Consider the following 25,942-nt stretch of genomic DNA (forward strand, 5'->3'; position numbering starts at 1 on the left):
ACTATCTCATCCTAGGCCCTACTGAAGAAATAAGATGGAAAATCACAGAGAAGCAGTTCACCACAAACTTGTGTGAGTATATTCAAAACCCGAAAATTTATATTAATACAGGAAAAGGAGTTTAACACTTATACAATTTGTTCATCTAGGTCTACAGTAATTCTGCAGAGCTGAACAGCTCTTAGGAAGATCAGCTCCTGAACATTCCTACAAAGAACATTACCATTTTATACATCTCACCTCTTGCTGATCCTCTTCACTGCATCCCAACAAAACATAGACAAGGATGTGTGGAAGCAGATAAATTGTCACTTTATAGTCATTCTTCATCATAATACTGCAGCAATCAAAAACTTTTCTGGCCAGATCATGTCGCACCTATAGAAAAATATTATTTCCAGGAAAAGCACCATTACAAAAGTATAAATGCCTCAACAATTAATTGGTTTCTTTTTGTTGACAAATAGAAATTCTATTCCATCAAATAATTTCAAGATGCTTGTCTCCTATTGTGGTGGTTTGACCCTGGCCGGATGCCAGGTGCCCACCAAAACCACTCTATCACTCTCACCCTCTCAGCTGGACAGGGGAGAGAAAATATAACAGCAGGCATGTGGGTCAGATAAAGACAGTTTGATGAAGCAAAAAGCTGTGTGCGGAAGCAAAAGGAAACAAAAGATCTTATTCTGTACTTCCCATCAGCACGCGATGTCCAGCCACTTCCTGGGAAGTGGGGCTCCGGTACACATAGCAGTTGCTCTGGACGACAAACGTGAAACAAATGTGTCGTCCCCGCTCCTCTTCCCGATTTCCCCAGCTTATATTGCTGAGCAGACGTCATGTGGTCTGGAATATCCCTTTGGTCAGTCTGGGTCAGCTGTCCTGGCTATATCCCCTCACAAGCTTTTACCCACCCCCAGCCTACTGGGAAAACGTTGGGGAAACAGCCTTGGTGCTGTGTGAGCCCTGCTCAGCAGCAGTCAAAACACTGGTCTGTTATCTAGCTACCACTGCACAGCACGGTGAGGGCTGTATCTCAGGCAGACCCACTACACCTACAGAAGGTTCATCAGACTTAAACCTGCAGCAGGGATGCCAGATGGCAGCTGCTATTACATGTACCAACTGCTGATACCACAAAAAGCCAGGCAAGTGTTGCTTATACGTTCCACCTTTCCGTGTTTTCTACATCATCGTGAACTTGCACTGGCCACAGAAGAAACCTGAAGGGTGAGAGTCTACTATTGCACTCAGCCTCTCTTCTGCCCTTAAAAGCCTGCAAAAAGTCGGAAATTATGAAAACATTCAATTCTTCTCTGTCTGAAGTAGAAAGCAAACAGTGTAGCTACTGAGCTATTGTAATCAAATTCACTTCTTAAAGTGGTTGATTTAGAAGTGAAATTTTCAGCAGGTCACTTACATGTTGGAAAGGGGAAAGGAAACAAAGAGACAAGAACTTTTTATGTGCTAGCACTGTGGAGCTATAGGGAAATGAAAGAAATCCTTCAGAAACTGAGAAGGTAAATTCGAGGTTTTCCAGAAGCATTTGTCAGTGCATTCACCTGACAAAGGCAAACTTCCTAGACTGGCTCTGACACTTACCTGTGAAGCCTAGCCTAGAAACAACAATGCTGCAGAAGGGAAGGTGAATGGTTACCTCGATGATGCAAAAAGCAGGTATATGCTTTAACGGGCCCATAGCAAACAGGCACATGCCCCCATCCATCCCCAGCTTTCAGAAACTGAAATGTGGTTCAAGTACTGTGTTGTATATACCAATATAGAGGGCAGATCTATTCCCTTACCTTTGTTATAAGATAACCTGCCCAAGTTGACGACCATTCTGCAAAATTATCACCTAATTTGCTTAAGTAAATTGGCTTCTTCATCTTAGACCAATTTACAGCCTTTTGATAACTCTTGTACCTGTAATGCAATTTTAAAACATCCATTTAATAAAACTAACTTTTTCTATTTAATATAATAAAAAACAATAGCACATCCTTAATTATGAAGTCCCCTAACTGGAATCATATTAGGTTTCACCTTCTGAATCTTTTAAAAAAGAATTGAGAAAATACTTCCAGTAGTCCACATCGTTTATTCTAGAGCTTCTTAAAACGAAACATGACATACAAACAACCTAACAGGTTACCAGAATTTTTAAGTATACTTCAAAGTGCTGTTCAAATCAGTTTTAAGAAATGCAGTTTGACAAATATGTGAGTACTATGTTTTTGACAGGAAAAACCCAGAACATATATGAAAGCCAAGAAATGCCAAAAAGTTTGTCTTCTAAAAAGGCAAAACTTATCACAGAGGAGCATGACTGTATTAATGAGGAAACAGAAAGGAACATTGTTGATTATTTCAAATTAACATGCATACATAATTTTAAGTTTTCTTCACATTATTTTTAACATTAATTCAACAAAATGAAAAGTCAAATTAAAACCCAATGAGCTGCTCCTACTTCTATAAAGGGTAGCAATAAAGGGATATTAATGCATTTGAGTACGAACTCAAACCCTAGTGAGAATTTGTACAGAGGAAAGAAAACAGAAACAAAAGCTTCAAAACATCATACAAGACAATGCTTGAGGGACAAACAGGCAAAGTATGAGCTCAGAATTTTGCTTGTTTGATTTATGGAGAATACCATTCACGGAAGTGCTAACTCAGCTTTACCTAGAAAGATCTTATTTGAATTTTATATATACACATATCACTCTTCACAACCACATAACCAAATGAAGTTATTGCTAGCCTGGAGAAAGAAAAAAAAAGAGGTTTTAAAGCTGTTATGAAAAGAAATTGTTTAAGTTGTCACATACCGCGTATTTAAGTGAGGTTCCAAGATCTCCTGCACGTGCTCAGGAAACCTCCTCCACAGCCTGGAGCCTGGGCAGTCGGTGTTTGTCTCTCTACAGTCATAGATAGACAGTAACTCCTGAAAAGGCATGGTTTATATGACCAAGTCAGCACTGAAAATATTTAATGACCACAGTACTAAGTAACAAAAACTGGCGTATATAGAGAAGTAATGAGATAGAAGTTACAGAATGCTTAATTCAGAAATTTCAACTGCAAAACTTCCATCCAACATTGCTAATCCCCTATTACTAGGCAGTATTGATTTCAACCAACTACTGATTCCCCAGATTCTCTAGTTGGTGTTCGGACCACATTATCTCATATTCTTCACATCTGCCTGGTGTAAGGACTAGAAGTTAGTCTGATTCCCCTTTGTACATAAGCTAGTGAAATTTTCTTATTCTGCTCACTACTGGGGCCATTTATTTTCTCCCGGAGCAAAGAATTGTCTTGAAGTTTTCAAAGAGATATTAAACAATAACAACCAAAAAAACCCCACACCAAACCAAAACACCAAAACTCAAACCACAAAAAGAACCCCAACCACCAAATTAGCTTGGAGTTGGCAAACCAGCATAAAAGACGAATCTGAAAATAAGTTGCTTCTTAAAAGTGTAAACAGAAACCCTCTTAAGAATACTTAGTGCTTTTCATTTCTGCCTATGGAACCTGCACCATTTCTAAGTCAGTCTCAGGACTAGTCCTTGAATCACTATGTATGGACTATTAGTTACCTCTAAAACATCAGATCTCTCCTAAAATATCGTGACACAAAAGCAACATATTTGACAACTCCCCAGAATTCTAAGCAAGCACTGAGGTGTTAAAAAAAATAAAAAAAAATTACTACCCTGAAATAACCTTTTACCTGGTAGTTTAAGGCTCTATAGCATTAAGTTTCAAATACGTAAACATGTACTTGAAAACATGCATTTATATTGCATAATTCTAAGTTCAGTGGGATACGAAATAATTTGTGAAGAAAAAAAATAGGATCTAACTATGTATCTTACCTGAATCGCATATGCTGCAGAATCCTGAGCACGAACATTATCAGCATAAGCAAGGAATGCTCTGGTCAGTTCCATTAATAATCCATATGCAAAATTTGGATCCTCCACACCAGCCTCAATCAAAAACAGAGTGCCAGTTTTATTAAAACAGAGTAACAGCTGTATCCTTACTCTCTAAATAACCACTTTGAAGCCTGACTGTAAACTGTTTCAGATGAGAAAGCAAGTATAGGTTTTCAAAGGGTCTAAAGTGGTTCCCTACTCCCAAGAATTTAAAAAAAAACCCTTAATGCTAAACAAAACAGTACAGCAGCACGTCTTACCACAAACGTAAAATGTTTTCCTTGAGTTTCACTTGTTGAAAAATCGAGCCTGCCGGGATCTATGGCTCCCAGTTCACCTAAACATTCTCCACAAAGTAGTCGGGCTTGAGAATTTGCATCCTGGCAGCCAATCAAAAGTACAGTTACCAACTGGGAGATGACTGGCTCCACAGTTTCACTGTCTGTTACATACTTTATCAGTTTTTCCTAGGAAGTTGAAAAATAAAGATGAGTTATTCTACAACCATATTTATGGCACATAATCTCGGAAATTTTCCATCTGTAACTCACTCCTACTTCGTACGACATTTACCCATGGCTTTAGGTGAGCGATTCAAATACTGTCATTTTGTAACTATATCCCAATTGCCTCAAATTGCTTTTTACCCTAGGAAGGACTAAATAAATAGATTAGAATGTGGGATTTGGGGCTCAAATAATAATGCTGTCATGGCTAATATTGTATTTCATTACCATACAACTCTCTACTAACTTCATTTTCTTTCCTTGTCTTTACCAAGAACGTCTCTTCTTTTCCATATTATCTTTTCCACTTATGTGTCCCATTTCTTCATGTGTTCTGACACTTCCTCCCAATTTCTTTCATGCAGGTGTTGTCATACTTTCTGGTTTCATTGCCATTTGTATCTTTATTATTTCCCATGTTGGCTATTTCTTCACTCTTAGTCCTACAATGCTCAGAGTTTCAAGTCCTTTAATCAATGCCCATCATTTTAATTTTATGTCCTTTCTTCTTCATTTTGGCCCAGCTTTTTTTCCCCAGTTCCACATTTAGTCCAAATGCAGAAAAAGTTTTCTCTTAATAATGTGAAGATGTTTGCCATCGATACATTTAATGAAAACCGAAACCACAGCCAACATAACAGAGCAAATAATTCCATAAGCTCTGAAACTAATTAAGTTTGATTTGCCTCAATTAATTTGCTAGATTTCTAACTAAGCAAGACATGACAAGATTCTACTGACCTGAGCTGCGAGAATTACCAGTTGGCCAGGAATGCCAATACACAATGACTGACTGTTCTTTTAGCTAAGATTTTTTTAAATTTCTGATTGAAGAGTGTCCTACCATCTTATAGCTACTAAGGGGACAGATTTTTTTAGTACTTTTTTTAATAGGTCACATACACCCCCCTCTGGGCTAATAACGACACAGATTTGTAAAGCAGTTCTTCAACTTGTACATGGCTATAAAATGTATTTGAATATGATCAACGGATTCAAATTTTTGAGGGTGGAAGGCAAAGAAGGAAAAGGAAAAAAAAAATTAAAGGTGTGAGCTGGTCACACACATCTTAATTCTTTGAGATATTAACACACAAAAAATGCTGGTTTAATGCACTAAGTCTCCTGATTCAAAAGCCATACATGTTCTAACAAAGAACAAGCCCACACAACAGATTGCTGAAATGGACTTCTTGGATATCTTTTTTTCAACTCTGAGGTCAAATGTAAGTAATGTTACCACTAGCTCTGCTGAATCAGCATCAGACGGATTTGGAGGATTTGAAAGTCTTTTATGAGGAGACATGATGAAAAGGAATCCCTTCTCCCCATTATATTAAGAAACAGCTAGCTTAATAAATTGAGGAGAACAACACAGTTCATGTGAATATCCAATAACAGTAAGGAGTTTTAGATTGTTGGTCCAGATGCTACTTTGATTGATTTTTAATTCTACTGAAGAAGTTTTTCTATACCTGATTTCTATATAATGTTTCTTTCAAGCTGGTAAGTGCATGAATACGAACATCCACATTCTCATGCTGAATAGCTCTCATAGACAGCTGCAGTGTTGTCTGCAAGTCAGTGCTTTTGGAGGATTCCTGAACAAGACATGACATAAGATGTTCAAGTTAAGCATAACAGGAACACAGTTAAGCAGCATCTCAAAAGACAACAAGTGAGAACACATACTAACAACTACCTTGCTGCCTACATTCTTGCCTATAACCATACACTGCTGTCCTCCTGTCTATTTTTTAAAATGTTTTCCTCAAAAAGGTGCTATATTTATATTATAATGATGATGTAAATAAAAATTATTAAATCACAAGAAAATGCTTTGAGTACCTCATTATCTAAAATCAATTTAACTGTTACTTTTGTTACCTCATTTCTGCTAAATAACTACTACTTCCCATCTATTACCTAACCATTCTGAGGGCAAGCAAAAGAAATGGACCATAGAGTACTCCTAAAAATAAACAAACTTTGTTACTTTTACAGAGAATATGGAAGAGGAGTCAAACTAAAAGTAGCTTCTCTTGTAACACAATCATTCCCATAGCTAATACTGCTGACTTTTAATCTTATAATCTCTTTAGTCTCAAAAAGATGAAGTCAGTCTTCAGCAGATGCTACAGAAAGAAGCATGTTAAACATGAGCATATTTCACTCAAAGAATGATCAGAACCTGCTTCAAAGTATTCCTGCAAGACAACATCTGTTTTATCGTGGCTGTGATAAATACTATCTTCCCTTAACAACAAACTTTACATGTTTTCCTCATTTGTCATGAATTCATCTGATGCATTAAAAATAAACAAATAAATCAAAGAAGCTGTACCTTTCTGTATTCCTGAAGGACAATCTGTATTTCTTTTAGTTCTGGAAGGTCAGGCAGAAAATATATTTCATGTAAAAAGTCTCGTACTGCATCCCTAATAGTTACCAAAAAAAATTGCAAAGAACATAGCAAACATGAGCTGGATCGGAAAAATCTTAAAAACCAATCAAAAGAAAGCAATTAAATGTAATGACTAGAAGAACAAAGGCTTGAAAAGCAGAAAAAAGTAAATTCCACTAATTTGTTATCTAATTAAGTATAAATATTAAAAAAATCTGTTTCTCTTGTTACTTAACTAAGCCACAGGTATTTCTCCTCTACACATTAAAATTACTTTCGCTTTTAAAGACAGTTCTTCCCAAAGCGTTCAAAGTTTCCATTCATCTCCGCCAGGACTGGCTCTCCTTATTTTGGAATCTGGCCAATGGGTGAGAATAATCCCATTTGATGTGAATCCAGTTTCAGTTTTCCTCATAAGAAAACACACAACCAAAAAAAGAATTCTGTGTTCCCAACACGAAGGAATCTTTCAAATTTGCTACTATGGGCTTCTACAAGAGCCTTATTATTCCTATTGTCACCTTTTATTTTGAATACTGTGGGTATGACACAGTGCAAGAAAAAAGAAAACCCAACAAAAGTAATCAAGAATTAAGCTATCACCATTCCTAAAAAACCCCACAAAACCATCATTTTAAGCTACAAAACATAAGACGAAAAAGAATACAGACTCAACATAGTCTAAAAAAGGTTCAGTCACAAAAAATTGAGTCTTTTATATTAAACTGATTTTATTTTCAGTTGGTGTGACCACTTGTGAAGAGGATGTATGAAGTCTTACTCAACATTAAGTTCTATGCATTTCATAATTATAACTCTAATTATTGAAGGAAACAAATGAAAACCTCATTTCCTCCCTACTTCCAACTCTGTACACTTCTCTCTAGCTTAGACCAAACGTTAGCAATCACTGTTCTGCCTGTGGGCCCTGTAGAGGGAAGTCATTTTCCGTACCAGCAGAAAAGACGCAGAATCAGAGAACCTGGCAGGGGTAAGTGTCTGAATGGGTTGTAACTTGGCCATAGCATCACATATTTTTATAAGGACAATATAAAAACACCTTTTCAGATGAGGCTGTCACTTGTCAAATTTCAAAATCTCACTGCAATTTAGAGAACTGGGAATTTTATAGAACAATACACTATTTTGCAGAAAACCAAGTTCTCTCATCTCAGTGCTGGACAACTTTAATTTCAGGTTATCCCCATTCCTATTACAGGATTTAATCCATATAACTGAAAATATTTTGTACGGTACCTGTTCTCAACTATGAGAAAGTAAAATACTGCTGTAGTTTCCTTTGGTTGGATATGTGTAAGGGGCAACAACGCTACTATCACATGACTAAGCAAGGAGCCAAGGTATGAATGGTCCAGACTTCGAACAAAGCAATCCCAGGCTCTAAACAGGAAAAGACAACAGAACAGTTGTAATCAATTATTCTTCTCTGCATAAAGACATTTCAGGTGAGTCATGAGAAGCATTTTAAGTTATTTCAGCTCTGTGGTTTATCTTATCGTCTAGAACAAAACAAAACAGTGTATTCAAGGACAGAAATAGCAGGTACGTCACTGTTCGAGTACACTATCGGTTCACCTGCAACATAGTTCTGGAAAGTCATCCTTGTATCTTAGAGCTGTTCTCAGTGTAGTCATCATCTTCACTCTCACTGAACTGATGTGTTTGGGACCCATGAGCTTCATCAAAGAGATAAGACTGTTTAAAGCCTAGAGATAGAGAAAAGTAATTTTAGTGTATTAGATACTCAGTGAAACAGACAAGCCATATTTTCTAATAAAACCAAGCTGCACTGGTTTAAGAAAACATACCCTATAAGACATGAAATTCAGTTCGATGTTTCAATGAAGAATTTGAAGATTAGAGGAAACGAGAACAAAAGGGAACTGGTAATGACAGTATTGCAAGAAAAATGTTGTTATTTAGGCTGTTGACAGATCGATGAGGGAAGAACTGTGGACACCGAAGGAGTTAATGGTTATAGAAGTCCATTATAAGACATGATTGACTATATGTCCAAAGTTTTAGAAACTGAAAAGAGCAGATTTTGGAAATATAGAGAAAACAAACTAACAAACTTGCATTAAAAAAAAAAACAACAACAAACAAACATCAAAAACAAAACAAAACACCAACAGAATCGACATTCAACTTCTGGCAGAAGTGACTGGTACACTTCAGGGAACAGGTAATAGCTCAGTTGTCAATGAGGCTAATGAAAGATAAAAGACATTAATGAGATGCAGAAAAAGCAGACTGATATTTCAGTCACAGTAACACTGTACCAAACAAGGCAGTACAACATCCAGCATGACAGACCAGTAACGCAGGAAGAAACCTGAGCTTGAGGAAAGGTCATGGAAGGCGAAAACTCACCAAGAACAAAAAAAGAATAAGAAGATAGAAACAACAGCGGGTGCACCAGAAGAAATGTCATACAAACGAAGAAATTCAGAAAGCATGAAGACATGGGGCCACAAAAATGACAGCATCTCAATGCCAATACCCGAGAAGCAAAAAGCTTGAAAGAACACCAGAGAAAAAATGCAGTCCATCAATGTAAGGGTTACATACATTCTAGCACTGAAAAATTCCCCACAGAAATCATCTGTGCTACCTCTGTGAGGTGGCTAAAAGGCCTGTCTTGTGGTTAGAAGCACTGCCTCAGCATAACAGAATTTTCACTTACTCTCAAGTTGTGAGCTCTAATTGCTCTAAGCACTTTCTACTGCAAAGCTAAAAGGAGCTGTTCTGTGAGAAACAAAACCAATAAAGCCCAGTTCCTCTTGGTTTTGCATCTTCTTTTCTTCAGCTGTGCCCTCTGGTACTCTTATAACCCTGTTCCCTGCAGTAACTTGTTTTCTCCCACATTTCCTCATCCTCCGTTTCATTTGTTTCACACATATAAAACATGCACTTGGATTCCTCCTCTATAATTACTGTTTGACTAACTTGTTACATATACCCTGTCTGACTGAAATACATACATTACCTGACCTTTAAAGAAACCAAACAAAAACTTTTGAGCTTACACAGAACTCCTACCTACAGTGAGACCATCAGTTTTCAAGTATCATGTCGGAACCTTAGTATCTTTGAGACTTCAATGACAGTTGCATAATCACGTGAGTCTGGAATATTAAAATAGCCCTTGCTTATCTTTGTTTTAATATACAAAATTATGTTTACGCACCATTTTTTTATCCTCAATGCCAACACTGGAACTCAGTAACTGCATGTTAAAAAAAGCCAAGATACCAAGCAATTTAGGTTGCAGATAATCAGCCTGTGGAGGGAGAAAAAAAGAAAAAAACCCAAATAATCTTATTATTAACACATTCCTAATCTTAAGAAATTAAAAAACAAGTATGAAATGCTAATTCCGAAGACAAATGAGAAGAATCCCAAATAAATACACTGTTCCTTAAGAAACACCAATGTTAATGAAAGACATACCCATTAGGCTGTGCCAGGGTTTTTTGGTAGAATTTTGCAGTCGGGGTGGAGGGGGGGGCGCAGTGTTTGCTTGAGGGTTTTTGAGGGGTTTTATTTTGGTTTTTTTTATGCTTACTTGGTATGTAGCGCCCTATTACAGAAACCCTTAATATGAAATGCCAGCCTTTCCTTCACTTTTTGCCTCAAGTAAGTGATGTTGAGAGAATGTCAATTTCTCTTCACTCTCAGGCTGGAGAAAAAAAAAAAATCACTGAACAAAACTGAACATGAATATTTTAACATCCTTACCATTTGTTCAGGTGATGTTATCTCTCTAGGTCCCTGATAGGGATCATCATGAGATGCAAATGAAGCCAATATTGACAAACCATTGAAGACTTGTTGATAGTGTTCTCCTATACGCAGCAACAATTCATTATGCAGACCCTGGTAGTCCTGTCTCAGCAAGCTGCCCAGTTCTATCTCGGTCTCATTCTGTACTCAAATAGCAAACAGAAATCAAGTCTTCCTTTCATCACAGTGAAACTAGCACACAGAGACAGGAGGCACTGAGCTCTGGCTGATTTAGAAATCAAACAAAAATCTTCCAACACCTCAATGTTAGATAAACCAAGTTTTTAGATTTTTGAAGCTTGCAAAATATCTTACAACAGTTCCTCCAAGCCAACAGAACAGATTATAAATAACAAGAATAACTAAACTTCTGCGTATACAAATTTCCGTACCTATGCTCTGCAATACCTTTACTCAAATAAAGCAGAAAGCTCACTATTCATCAAATGTTGTTCCTAATCTGCATGTATAATAGAGAAAATGCCAATTTACCTTGAGGTAATGAAGTGCCCGCTCAAGTTCATCCTTGGAGCAGGAACAAACCAAATGAGAAAAGATGTATTTGAAGTTATTGATTAAAATCTCTCTTCGGTTTACATTCAACTGTTTTGCTATGGTTCGAATAAGTGTGGAAGCTGCAGGACTAGCCTTGGCTGCAAGGTCAGGAAGCAAAACTTGCAGGGTCCGCTGGTAAAGTAAGAACAACGTAACAACACTTAATGGGAAAAACAAACAAACAAAAACCCCTTCCAAAACCCCAGGGTTTGGCTTTGTTCCATTTCTGTCAGTACAACAACACACAACTCCGGTCATACGTATGACCATAGGTATGAATAAAGAAGAACTTTAATAAGATGGCAACACCTAGTAAAAATACAGACTAAAAAATAATTACTTAAGGAGGTGCTTCATCTAATCAGTACTGAGAAACATGAAAACAAAAAGCAAGCTAGCATCTTTTGCATCCATCCAGACTCTCCACAAAAGGAAATCTTAGAAGAGAAAAAAAAACAAACACAAAAGAACAGAAATCACAATGAAAACCCAACACACACACAACAACACTCTCCCAACCTACCAGTCAACTATAACACTGCTCGCTTTACAGTTGTCTATTTCCCGTCTACCAACAGGCAAAATACGGGTATAAGCATGAAGCTGCTTAGGCTTCAAGTAAAACAGATATCTAACCAGATCAAGAAGAGATCTAACCACAGAACAATAGCCTTCTTCATTTGAAACAAGGAAGCAGACCCCACGCAAAAATCATGCCTTACAAAGAATCCCTTCAAGTGCACTACATCATTAATATATACTCAGTAAGTACTCAAGACCTTAGTGAGTTCATCATCTGTCATACTTGAATTAGCACTGTAGCGATCACTAACTCCTTGATAAAACTGTTCCTCTGTATTTGAGCTCACAGTTGTGGCAATCCCAAAGTATTCTATATTATTGCAAACAGCAACTAGAGAAAAAAATTCTTATCTATGACATTCACAGAAAAAATGTGGACTAAAACAAAAATCCAGAAGCACACACACACAGACAGAGGTAAAAATCAAAAGTAAAAATGACTGACCAACTTACTGAGAGAAAGCGATTTAGATCTGGAAAATCAAATACATTGGCGACCTCAGATAACATGTCCAGAGCCATTTCCCCCTGGTGAGCAGCTGTTTGTTTCTGTAGCTCATTACCCTGGCATGAAGCACTCAATACTGCCATCTGGCTGGAGTGCAGGGATTCCACTAGAAACTAAGCATGAAGAAATATTAAGTATTATTTTTCCCTTTTTTGCTCCCTAAAAACAAAAACAAGTTTCGCTCCTCTCTCTAGGCATCTGTTTTTCTTTCTCATTTATTGCACATAGATCTAGGATTATTACTTTGCGACAGAACTGGATTATCATCCGCTTAATAATTGTATTTAGTTTTGCAACCCTGGATTCAGACATTGCATTATTAAAAAAATATTCAAAATTAGAAGAGTCCGCCTTTGACACTGTTCTTTTAAATAGAATTTCTGTCTTTAGGTAATGGGTATAACAAAAGAACAAATCAACCATGTCAGTATTATGCCTGTAAAACACTGATTTCAGTTCCAATCCGAAATCATAGCCTCTTGTGGCCATGGTACCACACAAGGCAAGAAACTATATAGTTCCTCTATTTCAGAATGCAGCATCTAGGGAATAAAAGAGAAAAGCAATACTGTCGAGGGGAGAAGATCATGACAAAGTCAAAGATTTCCCATTCCTTCCTGAATGTTTGTGGGGGTTTTGTTTTGTTTCTTAAATCATCTCATACCATGAGATTTCACCTTGCAAAATACTGTAATTTTTACCTTTAACACCATTTTCAAAACATACAAAAAGAACCTAAACATACACCTTTCTAAACCACCAACTCTTTTCTTTTTACCTGACAGATAGGCTTCTTGTACTGACTGAAAAAAGCTTGCAGTTTCACGGACTTAGCTGCCGCCAGGGATCGAATTTCTGTGTATGCTGCTCCAGCCACAGAAGCTGACTTGGACAACAAACAGTGTAACAAATGCAAGAGGGCAAACGGTACCAAATCTCCTTTTGATGCTCTTACAAAGTAAGCAGAAGAGAAAAGAATTAAAAAAGAAAAAAGAATCGTTGCATTAATGAAATGACTTAAGAATATACAATTACCATAATGCAAAATGACTCATCATATTTGCATAGCTTATCTGCACTTCCTATGACAGGGCAAAAGAAAATGAGGAATATTCCATATGAATCAACAGCTTAGTACAGTTGCAAGGGACTCTAGACAAAGGCTGACCTTGATCTATGTAAACTAATCTTACATTTACACTTGAACAAAAAGATACTTTGCCTCACAAACTGGTACTACTTCGCAATTTTCAAGATACTATCAAAAATACCTTCCAATATCTCCTGTTGTGAGAATCAAGGTATCTTTAAGCTCATTATTTCTTGATATTTTGGCATTTGTATAGGCTTCTTTCATTCTTGAAACAAACAGCTGGAACACATTAAAACAAAACAAAAAAATAATTTTAGGGTGTTTGACATCAGTCAAACAAAAAACATAGTAAGGTAGTAAAACCAGACAAAAATAAATATGAATTCACCTCTTTTATGAATCCTTCTTCAGAGTCTAAGGATTCTAATATGTTCTTGATGCAGTCACTGAAAGCCACTCTTACATCTTTGTCTGGATCTTCCATTAGATTTAATAAAGACCCAAAAAGAATCTTCACACTGGACTCATCAGTGTTAAAATCCAGATGTTTGCATAGATGAGGTATATTTTCTATAAATGCTGGGTGACATGGGTTGGAGGAGGAAAGGAAAATGTATTTTTAATACTTTTAAAAAAAATCTACCGAAGTACACAAAATAGTGACCTAAGTAAGCCACACAGCACAGTATATATTTTTTTTTTTTTATCAAAAGAGTAAATACTGTCAAACCAAATAAGCTACTTAAAATTCAGATTTTATCAAGTATTTCTAGGTACAGTCATAGACCAAAATTAAGCCATGGTAGTCTAAAAAGAGTATCAATGACAACAGCTTACATTAGCAGTGATATCAACTGAAATACAACATTTCAAGCACCATTATAGCTATAAGAAAAAAAAAAAAGAAAAAAAGAAAAAAGGAACAGGGAAAGGTACAGAAGTAGTGACTTCGGATCTCATACAGAAGTACAAGAAGTTATATAGGTAAAGTCACATACCTAGCTTTACTGAACTGGATACTTTGTTCTCAAGGAGAATAAGAAATGGCTTGAAAACACAGGCTTGCACAGAACAAGTTTTTTCATGAGCAGAAGTCACAGTAAGGCTGCTACATAAAATATCATAAGTGACATGCTTAATAGCAGAGTCTGATAAGGAAGGTTGTACAATGAATGTACCAGAAAGACAGCAAGATAATTTCCCAACTATAGCAGCACAAGCCTCCTTGACCAGCTCAGACTCATCTTTGATTTGATTTCTGAAATGGAAACAAAAAATTAAACCATTTTAATAGATCTTTTACCTAGAAATTTGTGTTTCTACATTGTCTGAATTCTCTAACTATAGTGAAAGTACTCCTAGGCCAATTTAAGGATCTGTCTCACTAAATTCTCTTTCTCCTTTTCAGATTACCCTCAAGTTCTATTAAATGCCTAAAGTAGCACCGGGCATGGTGAGTCCGGCACGTTACAAAGAAACTGAAGACTAGACACAATAGGACAGAAGACACCTAGACAAAAGGCAAAGAACTGGAAAGATTTTAAGAGACATATGGACAAATACCACGTATATTTAACTGACAAAGACAGCTCCTTTCACCTCCTTAGTTTAAATTTGTTAATCAGAAATGGGGTCTGCAACTAGCAAAGTAACTTGTATACTGACAGGGTAAGTGAACATTATTCTATCATACAGACATTGTCACTTAAGCCTATCCTGTTGATACCTTAAAATTTCTGAAATTGAGATCTACCAAATTCTGAATGAAACAGAAATAAATATCTATTTTTTGTGCTTATACTACATTTCTTATTTATTCATTTTTCTTCTTACATGAACACAGAAAAACAGCACTAATACATACAAAAGAGCTTTGGGAATCATACTGCAGGACTGCGCACTTGGTGGATGAAGCAGGAGAGAGAATCCTTTAACACAAGCAGCTCGAACTACTTCATGGGGACTTTGTAGTGCCCAATGATAAATGGATTTTCTCCAATCCAGATGAATGTTTCTTGGAAAGAGAGACAGAAGGAACACGCAGTGTGATTGAGTTTGGGGTGCTAAAGAGAAAAGACAAAATAAAGCAGATAATTACTTGATTTAAACTTTTAATATCATCAATCATCATAAGAGGGCAAAGAAAATAATTTCACATTAGAACATTATTCCAGAGAGATATTAGGTTTTAAATACTTTAACATACTTACAGAAACTCTGTGCAGCTTTTTGACCCAAGACTAGAGGATCAAACCCAAAAGCAGATGGGTTAAAAGAAGAATCATCAGGATGGCTGTAAATCCAGGGCAGAGACAGCAATCCACATAAGTTATCAAGAATCTGATCACTCAGTGGAATTTTCACTGGGGGGAAAAAACAAAACAAAACAACAAAAAACTTGATACTTTTACAGCTCTGTATAGTTTATAAAACAGATGCACATTTTATGTTCTTAATTTGCCACAAAATGGGTGTGGTTTTTTTTCCTATCAGCAAACATTGGTATCGCTATTCCCACATTGACATCCTATATTTCAGACATACAACAACAAACAATTTAGCGCTACAGTAAAATAATCTAAAAATGTCATTAAACATTTGACAGAGTGTAATACATGAACAGCAGAATGAATACAACTCTAGTATCTCTGGATTTGTATGAAGACTCTCAGGTAGACTTTGGGATGGCTAGTAAGCTGAACTCATAACAACACTTTATTCTTAGTAGAGTCTGTCCTCCATCCTACTAGCTACTTCTAAAAAAAAACATGCAAGTACTTAATACTTCTGGTACACTTCCTGCATGCCACATTCACTAAAGCTGGTCAGAAGCTTTGAAATCTGAGTGAAACAGAGATAGTATGACATGCTGTCTGTGTGTTTTAAAAAGAACACACCTAAAATCTCGTTTCTTTCTTAAGCATATTCACCACCCCCATGCAGTCTCTTGTTCAGATGAAAATGAACAGAAGTACAGATAAAGACTAGAAAATCATGTTTAAAAAGCAATGCAAAGGAAGCGCTCTAAACAGAAAAGAATGCTTTTTTTTTTTTTTATTTAGCCTTTTTTGTACAGGGACTGGAATTCTAACACAAGATCTATAATTTCAGTACCTGTACCACAACAGGCCAATTTAGTCAGATGCATTGGATTACAAATCCAATAAAAGACATACTAAAGTTTAAAGGATTTCTCACCTTGTGCATACAGCAAAGCATCAAAGATTTTCACTATTCTGTCAATCACTTTATCTAGATTAGCAATCTGCGCAGCAGCCTCCAACAGGTTTCTGCAGACTTTCACTACTCTTGTGATAAAATCAGAGGAAATCCATGTGAACTGTATATTCACCGCTGAATCAGAAGAGCTCAGAGTACTCTTACATGTACCAGAGTTACATGGATGGGTTACTTTATGATCTATACTGTTAAAATAGAAATCATATCATCAATGCAACAGACCATAAACATTTAATACTGTACTGCTTGTAAGCAAAGTTGCTATGTAAAGGTGGTACTTCAAAACATACAGGATTTACCCAATACTTGTCCTAATACATGGACAAGCATTAATCTACACAAGCCACATTAACAGTTACAAGAAACTGTTGGTCTTATGGTTTCACCTTGGTACCTTTACCTGGTAGAAGTTGTTGGGGGAAAACAATGAACCACACACAAAGCAGCGAGTCGCAGAATTACAGTAATTCCTTCTACAGTCTGAAGACTATCCGCTGTTAGAATGTCTTTCTCAAGGATAAATATTAAGGATGCAGCTTTCTCTGTTATGGCATTCCATAGCGTGCTCTTCAATTTCATGTTTACAGGACTAAGTCTGCAATTTGAGCATATTCATTATTTTCCAACACATTTTTTTTTTTTTCCAGAAAAGATAAATCATCATAGCAAAACCAGAGCTAATTCATATTGGATACAGGATTAGGAAAATACTAAACGAAGCTTTAGTTTAAATGTGCTCTTTGGGAGAACAAGATCTAACTAACTCTGAAGTTAAGTATGATGCAAATCAGATTTATCTGAAAGGTGTAAAGGTACAACTCCACAATCCTTGGGAGGTCATGGTGACCACGGTGGTTCCCGATGACTATAAAAAGGCAAACGTTACACCCATCTTCAAGGCAAAAGAGGATCCAATGAACTGCCAGCCTAACCTCAGTCCCTCTGAAGGTTATAGAAAAAAAGTCTTCCTTGAACTCATTTTTAGACACATATGGGACGAGAAGGTAATGGGGAACAGCCAGCACGTATTTACCATGGGCAAATCAGGCCAGACTAACTTGATTCCTTTCTACAATGAGGCAGGTAGCAGAGTTGCTTATTTGAAGGATCTCAACTGGCTGGAAAACTAGGCCACCAAGAACCTCATGAAAGTCAACAGAGACACATTAGAAGTTCTGCAACTGGCACAAAAACCCCTGTGCAACAGAACCGGCTGAGGGCTGACTGGCTAGCAAGGGACTTTGGAGAAAATGACCTGGTGGACTTGCAGAAAAGTTGAATAGAAGAGCTGTGTGACCTTGTTGCAAAGAAGGCCAACTACATACTGGGCTGTATTCTCAAGAGTGAAGGTTGACCATGAGCCCACACCTGGAGCACAGCATGCTGGAGCCATTTCAAGTGCCCAAATACAAGAAAGAGATCAACATGCTGGAGTAAATCCAAGATAATCAGGGAGCTGAAGCACAGGCAGAGGCTGAGAGAACTGGCTTTGTTCATCTGAGAACAACCTGACTTAACTAGACCTGCATTAAACATGTCCAGTGCAACAGTATAGCCACAGAGATGATTCTGTCATTCTGTATGTATTCTCCCAGCTTTTCTGTTTTCAGTGTGTAAAAATGAAAATAATTTGCATTGAACTTACTAAAAATACAGTCTCTTTTACTAAAGTCAAATCAAAGTATCATTTAGATCTTTTCCCAGAAGATCTTTCAATGCATGTTACGAAGACACCATCTCAAAGAAGTCGTCATTATTTGCTGTTATTCACTAGCCAAACTACTATAAAAGTAGTTATTGAGTAAGTGTCATACCTTACTGGTGTAGGTGATTTCTTTGGATGCTTTGTTGGTAGGCTTAGTCGTCGTCTTTTCTCTGGAACTTCATCACTGCTGTTGCTCCACCCATCAGTATCAGAAGTATCTAGCTGGTTCTGATGAAGCTCCTGAAAGATTTCTTCTGTTTGTGTTTTTAATGCTGTATAAAGTGGACTCACCAGATACTGGGATGGACAAACAACAGAGGTACCATGATGTATGCTATACCTTACTTCTCAAAGACACGATATTATTGTTTCTGACTTAAAATATAAAATTTCAAAATACTATGGTAACAAAGCTCTTAAGAACCTTTCTGTTCAAAAATCTTAATTACAAGATGAAAACTCTCATAAGCAATGAAGTTTCCTGTGTTCCTACCAGAGAGGATGCAGCTTGTACAGCTGTTTCCAGCTCTTGCCGTAATACCTTGCTACCAAAGCCATCAAGACAGACACATTAAGTTTAAGAGACAATAGATGCAATATGAATGTGGGCATACAGGGCAGAGGGAACATATCAACACCTCATTATAAACACCTTATTATGGTTTTAAACTAAAAGAGGGTAGATTTAGATCGGACGTAAGGAAGAAAGTTTTTACGACGTTGCCCAGAGAGGTGGTAGAAGCCCCATTCCTGGAAACATTCAAGGTCAGGTTGGATGGGGCTCTGAGCAACCTGATCCAGCTAAAGATGTCCCTGCTCACTGCAGGGCGGGTTGGACTAGACCACCTTTAAGGGTCCCTTCCAGCCCAAACTATTCTATGATCCTATTTTAATTCAAACCTTTCTATCCGCCTGTCCCCAACAAATATGACTAAAAGCATATGGTTAGAAAGCAAGAGCAGCTCAGATATAGGGAAATTACTTGTAAAGCTGACCTTATATGAGCATACTCTGTGCCTTACCCCCCATTTTATACTATGATTACAGACAGACCCTTGTGCCTGCATAGCTTCTCAGCAGTTGAAGACATTTAAAAAACATAGCTTGCAGCTACATCTAACTAATTAAAGAACTCAGACCTGTACAAATATGTGAAACAGTTGAGAATCAAAGGTATCAATCTAATTATGCAACTAAAACTAGAATTTCCTAGACATTTTTCTTTGGGCAGATAGAGGTTTTTGTACATGATCTATTCACAAATAGATAAATATGGTTTTTAAAATTAACCTACCTCTTGTTCTTCATGAGTTCCAAGCACATTCACAAAAATTCCACATATGGTACTGATATGGACTTTCCTCACTTGTAATGCAGATTCATAGCCATTTGGAACAAATTCCAGAAAATATTGCAGTATATGGCAAAAAGCAGCTTTCAGCTTTTCAGACCGAAGACACCTAAATACATCACCTTCAAACAATGCACAGAGCTTCTCCAGTAGCATATTCAAGTAGACAGGTTCAATATTTTTGTAAGACTCTGCTTCAAAAGGCAACAGTGTCCTCACCAACAGCAAGAGTGGTTCTCCAAAGAGTTCTGATTCTTCAGTATCCATTTCAGGTGCTGACTGTAGAATTCCAAAAAAGACTGTGAAGAAAACACTGGCCAACTGTTCCGGAGGTCCTCCTAAATGAATTAATTTTACTAAAAACTTCACTGCCAAAGCTTTAACTTTTGGATGGCCATACTCCAACAGGGAGCAGCCTATCCCCCAGAGAATAATATCTTGCCGAACAAAAAACACATCTGCAACAATGTCTGTCAGAATGGACATTAATATAACTTCCAAACATTCTACATTGGGCATACTCATCAGCTGTAATGGTGCCAATCTTAAATATCCCACATTGTCACTTGTATTGCTTGAAAATCTCTTTATAGTCACTGGCCAGACCAGTCCATCTCCCCAGAGATGCTTCTGAGCATCTCTTTCATGCAGGAAGATTAAGTCTTGGAAAAGCTGTAGCAAGTCTTTCGTTAGCACTTCAAAAATAGAGCAACTCTTCATTTTAAACAGAAAAAGTAAAGAGCAAATGACGTCACAAATGTTCTTGTGCAATGTGTTGCAGTTGGGAGTTGCAGCAATTCGGAGAAGCCTTGTTATGATCCAGTTACTAAATTCTAGGACAATAAAAAAGAAACAGCAAACAAAATTATTAGGATAAAATCCCAAACCTCCTATTATGTCAGCACCTCCTTGAAAGCAGGTTGCTCACCAGTAAAACAAAAGAAAACTCCTTGAGATAAATGCCTGCAGGCTTAGTAAAGGGAGAGCCTTCACTGGGACAGTTCTCCAGCAGATCTTACTGAAAAAGAGGAAGGGGGGCACATGTAGGGGTCAAAAAAACCCCAAAACACCAGATATTTTACACTGGGTAGTTCCAGATATTTTCCTCTGTCAAAAAAAACACTCAGGCAGTGAATAAGTGCACAGGATCTCTCTTCAACATGAACCAGGTAATATCACTCAGCAATGTAATGAATAAGGTCAAACTCTGTCCTGATAAATTTCCATTATCACAACTGCAAAACAATTCACAATCTTAAAAAGCTATCATAATATTCACTTACTTACAAATATGTAACACTGAACTTACGAATCTGCCTTTTCCCCATTTTTGTTCTTTTGTATGATCCATTGTCCAAAAATTTAAATCCTGAAAATATCAAGCTTCAACACAAACATTTTCAACAAACTCACCAATGCAACTGCATTTGGTTTCCTCCTGATTTCCATCCACATTTACAAACATAAGCGGGGAAGATTTCATGATATGTTGAATAAAATCAAGCAACATTACAGAACTTGGCTGTGAATCTGATTTCTTAATCAGTTCCAAAGCAACTTAAAAAAAAAAAGAGAGAGACATTTCTGAGTTAGCATTGCAATAAATCAACTTCACAAGTTTTGTTCATATCTAAACAGAAATAAAATTCTTTTAAATATAAAATACTATGATATGGTACTAAACCTGTATAATTATCAATTGGGAGTGTGCTTTATTAATCCATGAAGACAATTTTGTGCATACTGTAAAGCCTCTGTGTGATGCCAAACTGAAGAAAAACATAAATTACTCCTCTTAAATGTTATTCGTTAACACTACATGCATTAACATCGAGTTAGTATTATATCCAACTCTTTGATGAGTGAAGAATAGCAAATACTTAACATTTTAATTTTTAATCACACAATTTTCCCTAGGTTTCTGAACTTGGTAGAAAAAACCCTCTGTTCTAAATCTCCAAGAAACAGAAGTTTTTAAATGGTAAGTTCAGCTTACTGAATCAGAAAGTTTATCAAAATACTAAACACATCTAATGCTGCTGTATAACTCCATTTAAACAGGTATCTGAATTACATTGGATTTATGCAAATTCCACATGGTTAGTTAGCACAAGAAGGAAACTATCTCAGATTCAGAGAGCAATCAACCAGAAAAGTTACATGGTATTGATAAAATACAACACTTATGTATTCAAAAGCAGTACCTAAAGCAGATTGGCTTTTTATTTTTACAGCCTTCCCTTTCAGGACTATAAGAGAATTACAAAACACATCATCTATAGAGTAACATGGGTATGATACTCAAATTGATTAATTCACTAGAAAAATATCAGTCTTATTGAGACAGCTACATGAAATTATACCTTGGAAACATTAAGTTACCTTACTGTGATTCCTTGATGCAAACATACAGATAACTACAATTGATAATTTTATAGTATATGTATTTCATAGTTACCAAAATGTTGTTAAAAGTACTGTAATAATTGGACCCTTAACATGATTTAAGTCATACTAAAATAAGGCTTTGTTAGAATTCTAAAGCTAAAAAAAAGCTGTTTATATCAAAGTACTTAAATTCTGAAAGACCACGTGAGTATCAAGACTTCCAAACTACATTACTTGATGAACAATCATATTACATGATACTCTTGATTTTCACTGTTGAGCATTTACATTCATACAACTCTGCATTGCATTTCCCCCCTCCTTTTTTTTTTTTCACTTGTTACTTCACATCATAATAGCAAATACTTCAACATGGAAGTTATTAAAAACTAAGTCATAAATGGCATTGCATTCAACTACTAAATCTTTGTTGAAACGAGAGTTGTAAGCTTTTTTTTTCGGCCAGAATTACTTAAAGCCTAAAGCAGATAATAATTTTAACAGATAAGGATGTAATACTCACCAACATCTACATCTGTAAGAATTCTGTCAATGAACTGGCAGAGTATTTGTCTTGGTTTCTGCACGACTGTATTGTATTCTTCTGGACTAGCGCTAAAATGAAAAGTATATTACTTTGACATTATCCATTTTAAAATACAAAATAAATATTTGAAGTCTACCTCAACAACACAATGTTGAACACTAATTTTTTTTTCTTCTTGCAGTCTTCAAGAGGAAATACAAATTGATTTCTTGTTTTAGTGACCAGCATATTGCCTAGTCCTCTTTCTCTTTATTCTTCAGAAGTACAAAATTTTATGAAGTGCTGAACATCGTTTAACTTTGTTAGGCAGTCACACTTGATATATATTAAATTCACATCTGACAGACATAGGGGATTTATCTGCATGATACTACCAAGCAACAAACCAGCTTTTGTGCAAAAAAAAAAAAAAAATTTCACTTTTGGAATTAACCAAAAGTATTCAATCAATTAGCTACTAATATCCTGGGTAAGAGATGTCAAAATCAAGTGCTCAGGTGACTAAGATGGCAGCTAGCTCTTGTTAGTTCAAGCCTTCATGCCAGCTAGCTGCCTACCACAAAACAAAGCTGCAGTCTTGAGGCTGCCATTAAAACTTCAGAGACAAACATTTTCAAGATTGTTTAATTCGCAGTGAAACCGCGCTACAAACACAACGGAAGTCCCCAGGTCGCTGGGTGCTGTGCAGGCCAACCCACCTCTCCCACCAGGTTCTACCAGCACCACCCGGGAGGGAGGGAGCAACCCAGGCAGGTGGCGGGAGAAGGCGGCGGGCGGGGGGGGGGGGGCGGCGGAGCCCCGGGAGACCTCGCACAGCGGTGAGGAAGGAACCTACTTGTCCACACCCCCCCCCCCCCCACGCCACACACCGATGCCGAGAACGGGTGCGCCTCCCGCAGCGCAACCCCTCCCCCCCCTCCGCGGCAGAGGCTGGGTCCGTCCTACCTGGCCAGCTCCCGCAGCGCCGGGATCATGGAGGCCATCTCCAAGCCCTGCTCGGCCATGGTTCCCGCTTTGAAACAGGCCGCGCGCGCCGCCGAGGCGGGAACTGCGCGACGGCGTCCAGCAGGACCCAAAACTCCTCCGTCGCCAATCGCGCCGCTGCGCGCCCCCGCTGAGGGTTAACCGCTTCGCTACCAGAGGAACGAGCGGGCCCGGCGGCTCAGGGCTCGGTTTCTAATGGCCTTCCACAGGGACCTCGCTGCCCCAGTGGGGCTCTCTTCGGCGGTGCAGTGCACAGTCAGGTAACAACCAAGCAGGAGCCGAGCGCACTCCGCGACCCGCGGCCCTTTCCCGGCACGGGCACTGAGGGGCTGCCGGGAGCGCCAGCCGGCGCCGGCCACGACAGACGCCTCGGCGGAGCATGGTCTGCGGCTCTAGGGCCTCGCAGCGCACAGCGGGGAAGGGAAGCGCCGCAGTTTCGAGGGTGGCTTAAAGTGAAGGAGGGAGCAGCCCCGGTCCCAGGGGTGGCGAGGAAGAAACGTCAGTGCTGACTGTGAAGCCCCGCTACAGCGCTCCCTGCAACTCGCTGCCCCCCAGCCGGCCACGGTGGCACTCTCCTCAGGGTGCCCCACCGTCCTGCCGCCCCGCAGGCAGAGCGCAGCCCCCGGCTGGGCGCCCTCCCGCTCTCTCGGGTGTAAGATGGGTCCCTTGGGCAGCAGAGAACGACCTCCTGCGACCCCCTCCTCGGCCCGCCCCTGCCGCCGGCCGCCCTGCCATTGGCAGCCGGCGCTGCCCGTCCGCTCGCCCCGCCCCGCCGGCAGCAGGTGGCGGCGGGCCCCGACGGGCGCCGCGACACTGCGGGAGGCGGCAGCCGGCGGGCAGGTAGGGAGCGGGCGGGCGGTGCTCGGTGTCGGTCCTTCCCCGCGCCCGGGGCAGGGGGGTGGAAGGGGTGAACTCAGCTTGCTTAGCGGGTGGGCGTGGGGCTTGGTGCCCACCGGCTCAGCGCCCCTCCTTACAGGTAGCGGTGAGGAGAGTACTTAAACAATATTTAAAATATTGCTGGGGGGATTGGTTTTGTGGTTTTATTGGGGTTTTGTTTTTTACTTTGAGCGTATGTTGCTTTCTGTTTATGTTTTTTTGAGGGAGTGGGCGCGTTTAAATGCATAAGGTAGGACAGGTTTTGAGAGAATCTCGCAAGGCTGCTTCAGGATCGCAGCGGCCGTGGGGCGCGCCGCGCCGCGCCAGGGCAGGGGCGGCTTTTAGCAGCGGTCCCGGGATGTGCTGGTGAACGTAAGCGTATGACCTGCGGGTGTGGGCCCTACCTGTGTAGCAAGTCTGCAAGGCTTCGGAGTGTAAAAGGGTAAAATAAGGGGGTTTATGTAAAGATAGGAGTAGCAGAGAGAGTATGCGAGGGGAAATTAAAGTCTGAGCTTTGTTTTTCTCATCAGGAGGTGTAGCTCTTTCTGCGTTTGTTCGTGAACTTTGTCTTACCGTTGTTTCTGGGCTGAAATAAAATCCTCTTGGAGGCTTCTAATTCTGTTGACGTTTCCACTATGCTAGGGCTGTGTCTCTTGCATGTAAAACAGTCCGTGAAGGGGGTGCATGTGTGTATTTTGATTACTGATTCATTTCAGATGGATGCATTTGAGGAACTTATTATTAATTTTTAATTCATAGATGGTTATTTTTGTCCTGCAAAACATACGTATGCTGTTTCATTAGAAATTCTGCTGGCCTTTCAAAGGTTAACATGGGAAGGACCTGGAATACTTCAAGAAACTTTACAAAATATAACGGTTTTATTTTAGTTTGTTTTTCAACACATAGTGCAATGTTTTCTGTCAGCTTCCTTTATAAAATTAAAGAGTCATTCTTGGAGAGAACGCAGAAGCCTTTATGTGTAGCTTTATGTATTTTGTTAGGTAGAACTTTAATGTTCGAGGAAGATCAAGTATGTTTGGGTTTTGCTATCAGTGTTATTTTGAACACAGTTTTCTACACAATTTCAATTAAAAAGATCTATTTATTGTGAAAACAACATTCCAAGTGTAAACCACCAGGCCTGAGACAACAGTCACACTAGGGAAAGTGTAAAGTGCACTACTTGCTAGTTTGATGTAGAGTTAAAATTCCCATGTCATGCCTGATAAACTTAAGAAGGATAGCAATGTATTGGGATTTTAGGAGAGTTTGAGCAGCTTATATTATTGTTTAGCTTTCAAGACTAAGAAATATGATGAATTTTTTGAATCATAGGGTGATTTTTTTTGTTATTGGTGAAGTGTAAGTGGGATACACAAAGTGCTTAATGAAAAAAAAAAAGTGCTTTTGCCTGGAAGTCTCTTGAGTCAACAGCAAGATCAT

The 25,942-nt window shown here is 38.5% G+C and overlaps 1 protein-coding gene across 1 annotated transcript in view; it reads right to left on the reverse strand.

Moving 5' to 3' along the window:
- The window catches only part of ATR (ATR checkpoint kinase), a 42,356-nt gene extending 18,716 nt beyond the window's left edge, over positions 1 to 23,640 (reverse strand). The window contains exons 1-26 of the mRNA XM_086467535.1: positions 23,582 to 23,640; positions 22,613 to 22,704; positions 21,115 to 21,258; positions 19,645 to 20,534; positions 18,460 to 18,647; positions 17,046 to 17,240; positions 16,604 to 16,830; positions 15,616 to 15,768; positions 15,270 to 15,468; positions 14,404 to 14,663; positions 13,794 to 13,984; positions 13,584 to 13,684; positions 13,091 to 13,262; positions 12,258 to 12,425; positions 11,160 to 11,354; positions 10,623 to 10,808; positions 10,072 to 10,164; positions 8,457 to 8,587; positions 8,118 to 8,261; positions 6,801 to 6,894; positions 5,932 to 6,057; positions 4,211 to 4,417; positions 3,888 to 4,001; positions 2,835 to 2,950; positions 1,806 to 1,926; positions 241 to 378 (exon numbers count right to left, since the gene is read on the reverse strand). Coding sequence (XP_086323661.1) covers positions 241 to 378; positions 1,806 to 1,926; positions 2,835 to 2,950; positions 3,888 to 4,001; positions 4,211 to 4,417; positions 5,932 to 6,057; positions 6,801 to 6,894; positions 8,118 to 8,261; positions 8,457 to 8,587; positions 10,072 to 10,164; positions 10,623 to 10,808; positions 11,160 to 11,354; positions 12,258 to 12,425; positions 13,091 to 13,262; positions 13,584 to 13,684; positions 13,794 to 13,984; positions 14,404 to 14,663; positions 15,270 to 15,468; positions 15,616 to 15,768; positions 16,604 to 16,830; positions 17,046 to 17,240; positions 18,460 to 18,647; positions 19,645 to 20,534; positions 21,115 to 21,258; positions 22,613 to 22,704; positions 23,582 to 23,640 — 4,704 coding nt within the window. The remainder of the gene's footprint in view (positions 1 to 240; positions 379 to 1,805; positions 1,927 to 2,834; positions 2,951 to 3,887; positions 4,002 to 4,210; positions 4,418 to 5,931; positions 6,058 to 6,800; positions 6,895 to 8,117; positions 8,262 to 8,456; positions 8,588 to 10,071; positions 10,165 to 10,622; positions 10,809 to 11,159; positions 11,355 to 12,257; positions 12,426 to 13,090; positions 13,263 to 13,583; positions 13,685 to 13,793; positions 13,985 to 14,403; positions 14,664 to 15,269; positions 15,469 to 15,615; positions 15,769 to 16,603; positions 16,831 to 17,045; positions 17,241 to 18,459; positions 18,648 to 19,644; positions 20,535 to 21,114; positions 21,259 to 22,612; positions 22,705 to 23,581) is intronic.
- Between the last annotated feature and the right edge of the window lie 2,302 nt (positions 23,641 to 25,942).

This window comes from Leptosomus discolor, chromosome 7 (genome assembly GCF_034619465.1).
Source record: "Leptosomus discolor isolate bLepDis1 chromosome 7, bLepDis1.hap2, whole genome shotgun sequence".
Lineage (NCBI taxonomy): Eukaryota > Metazoa > Chordata > Aves > Leptosomiformes > Leptosomidae > Leptosomus > Leptosomus discolor.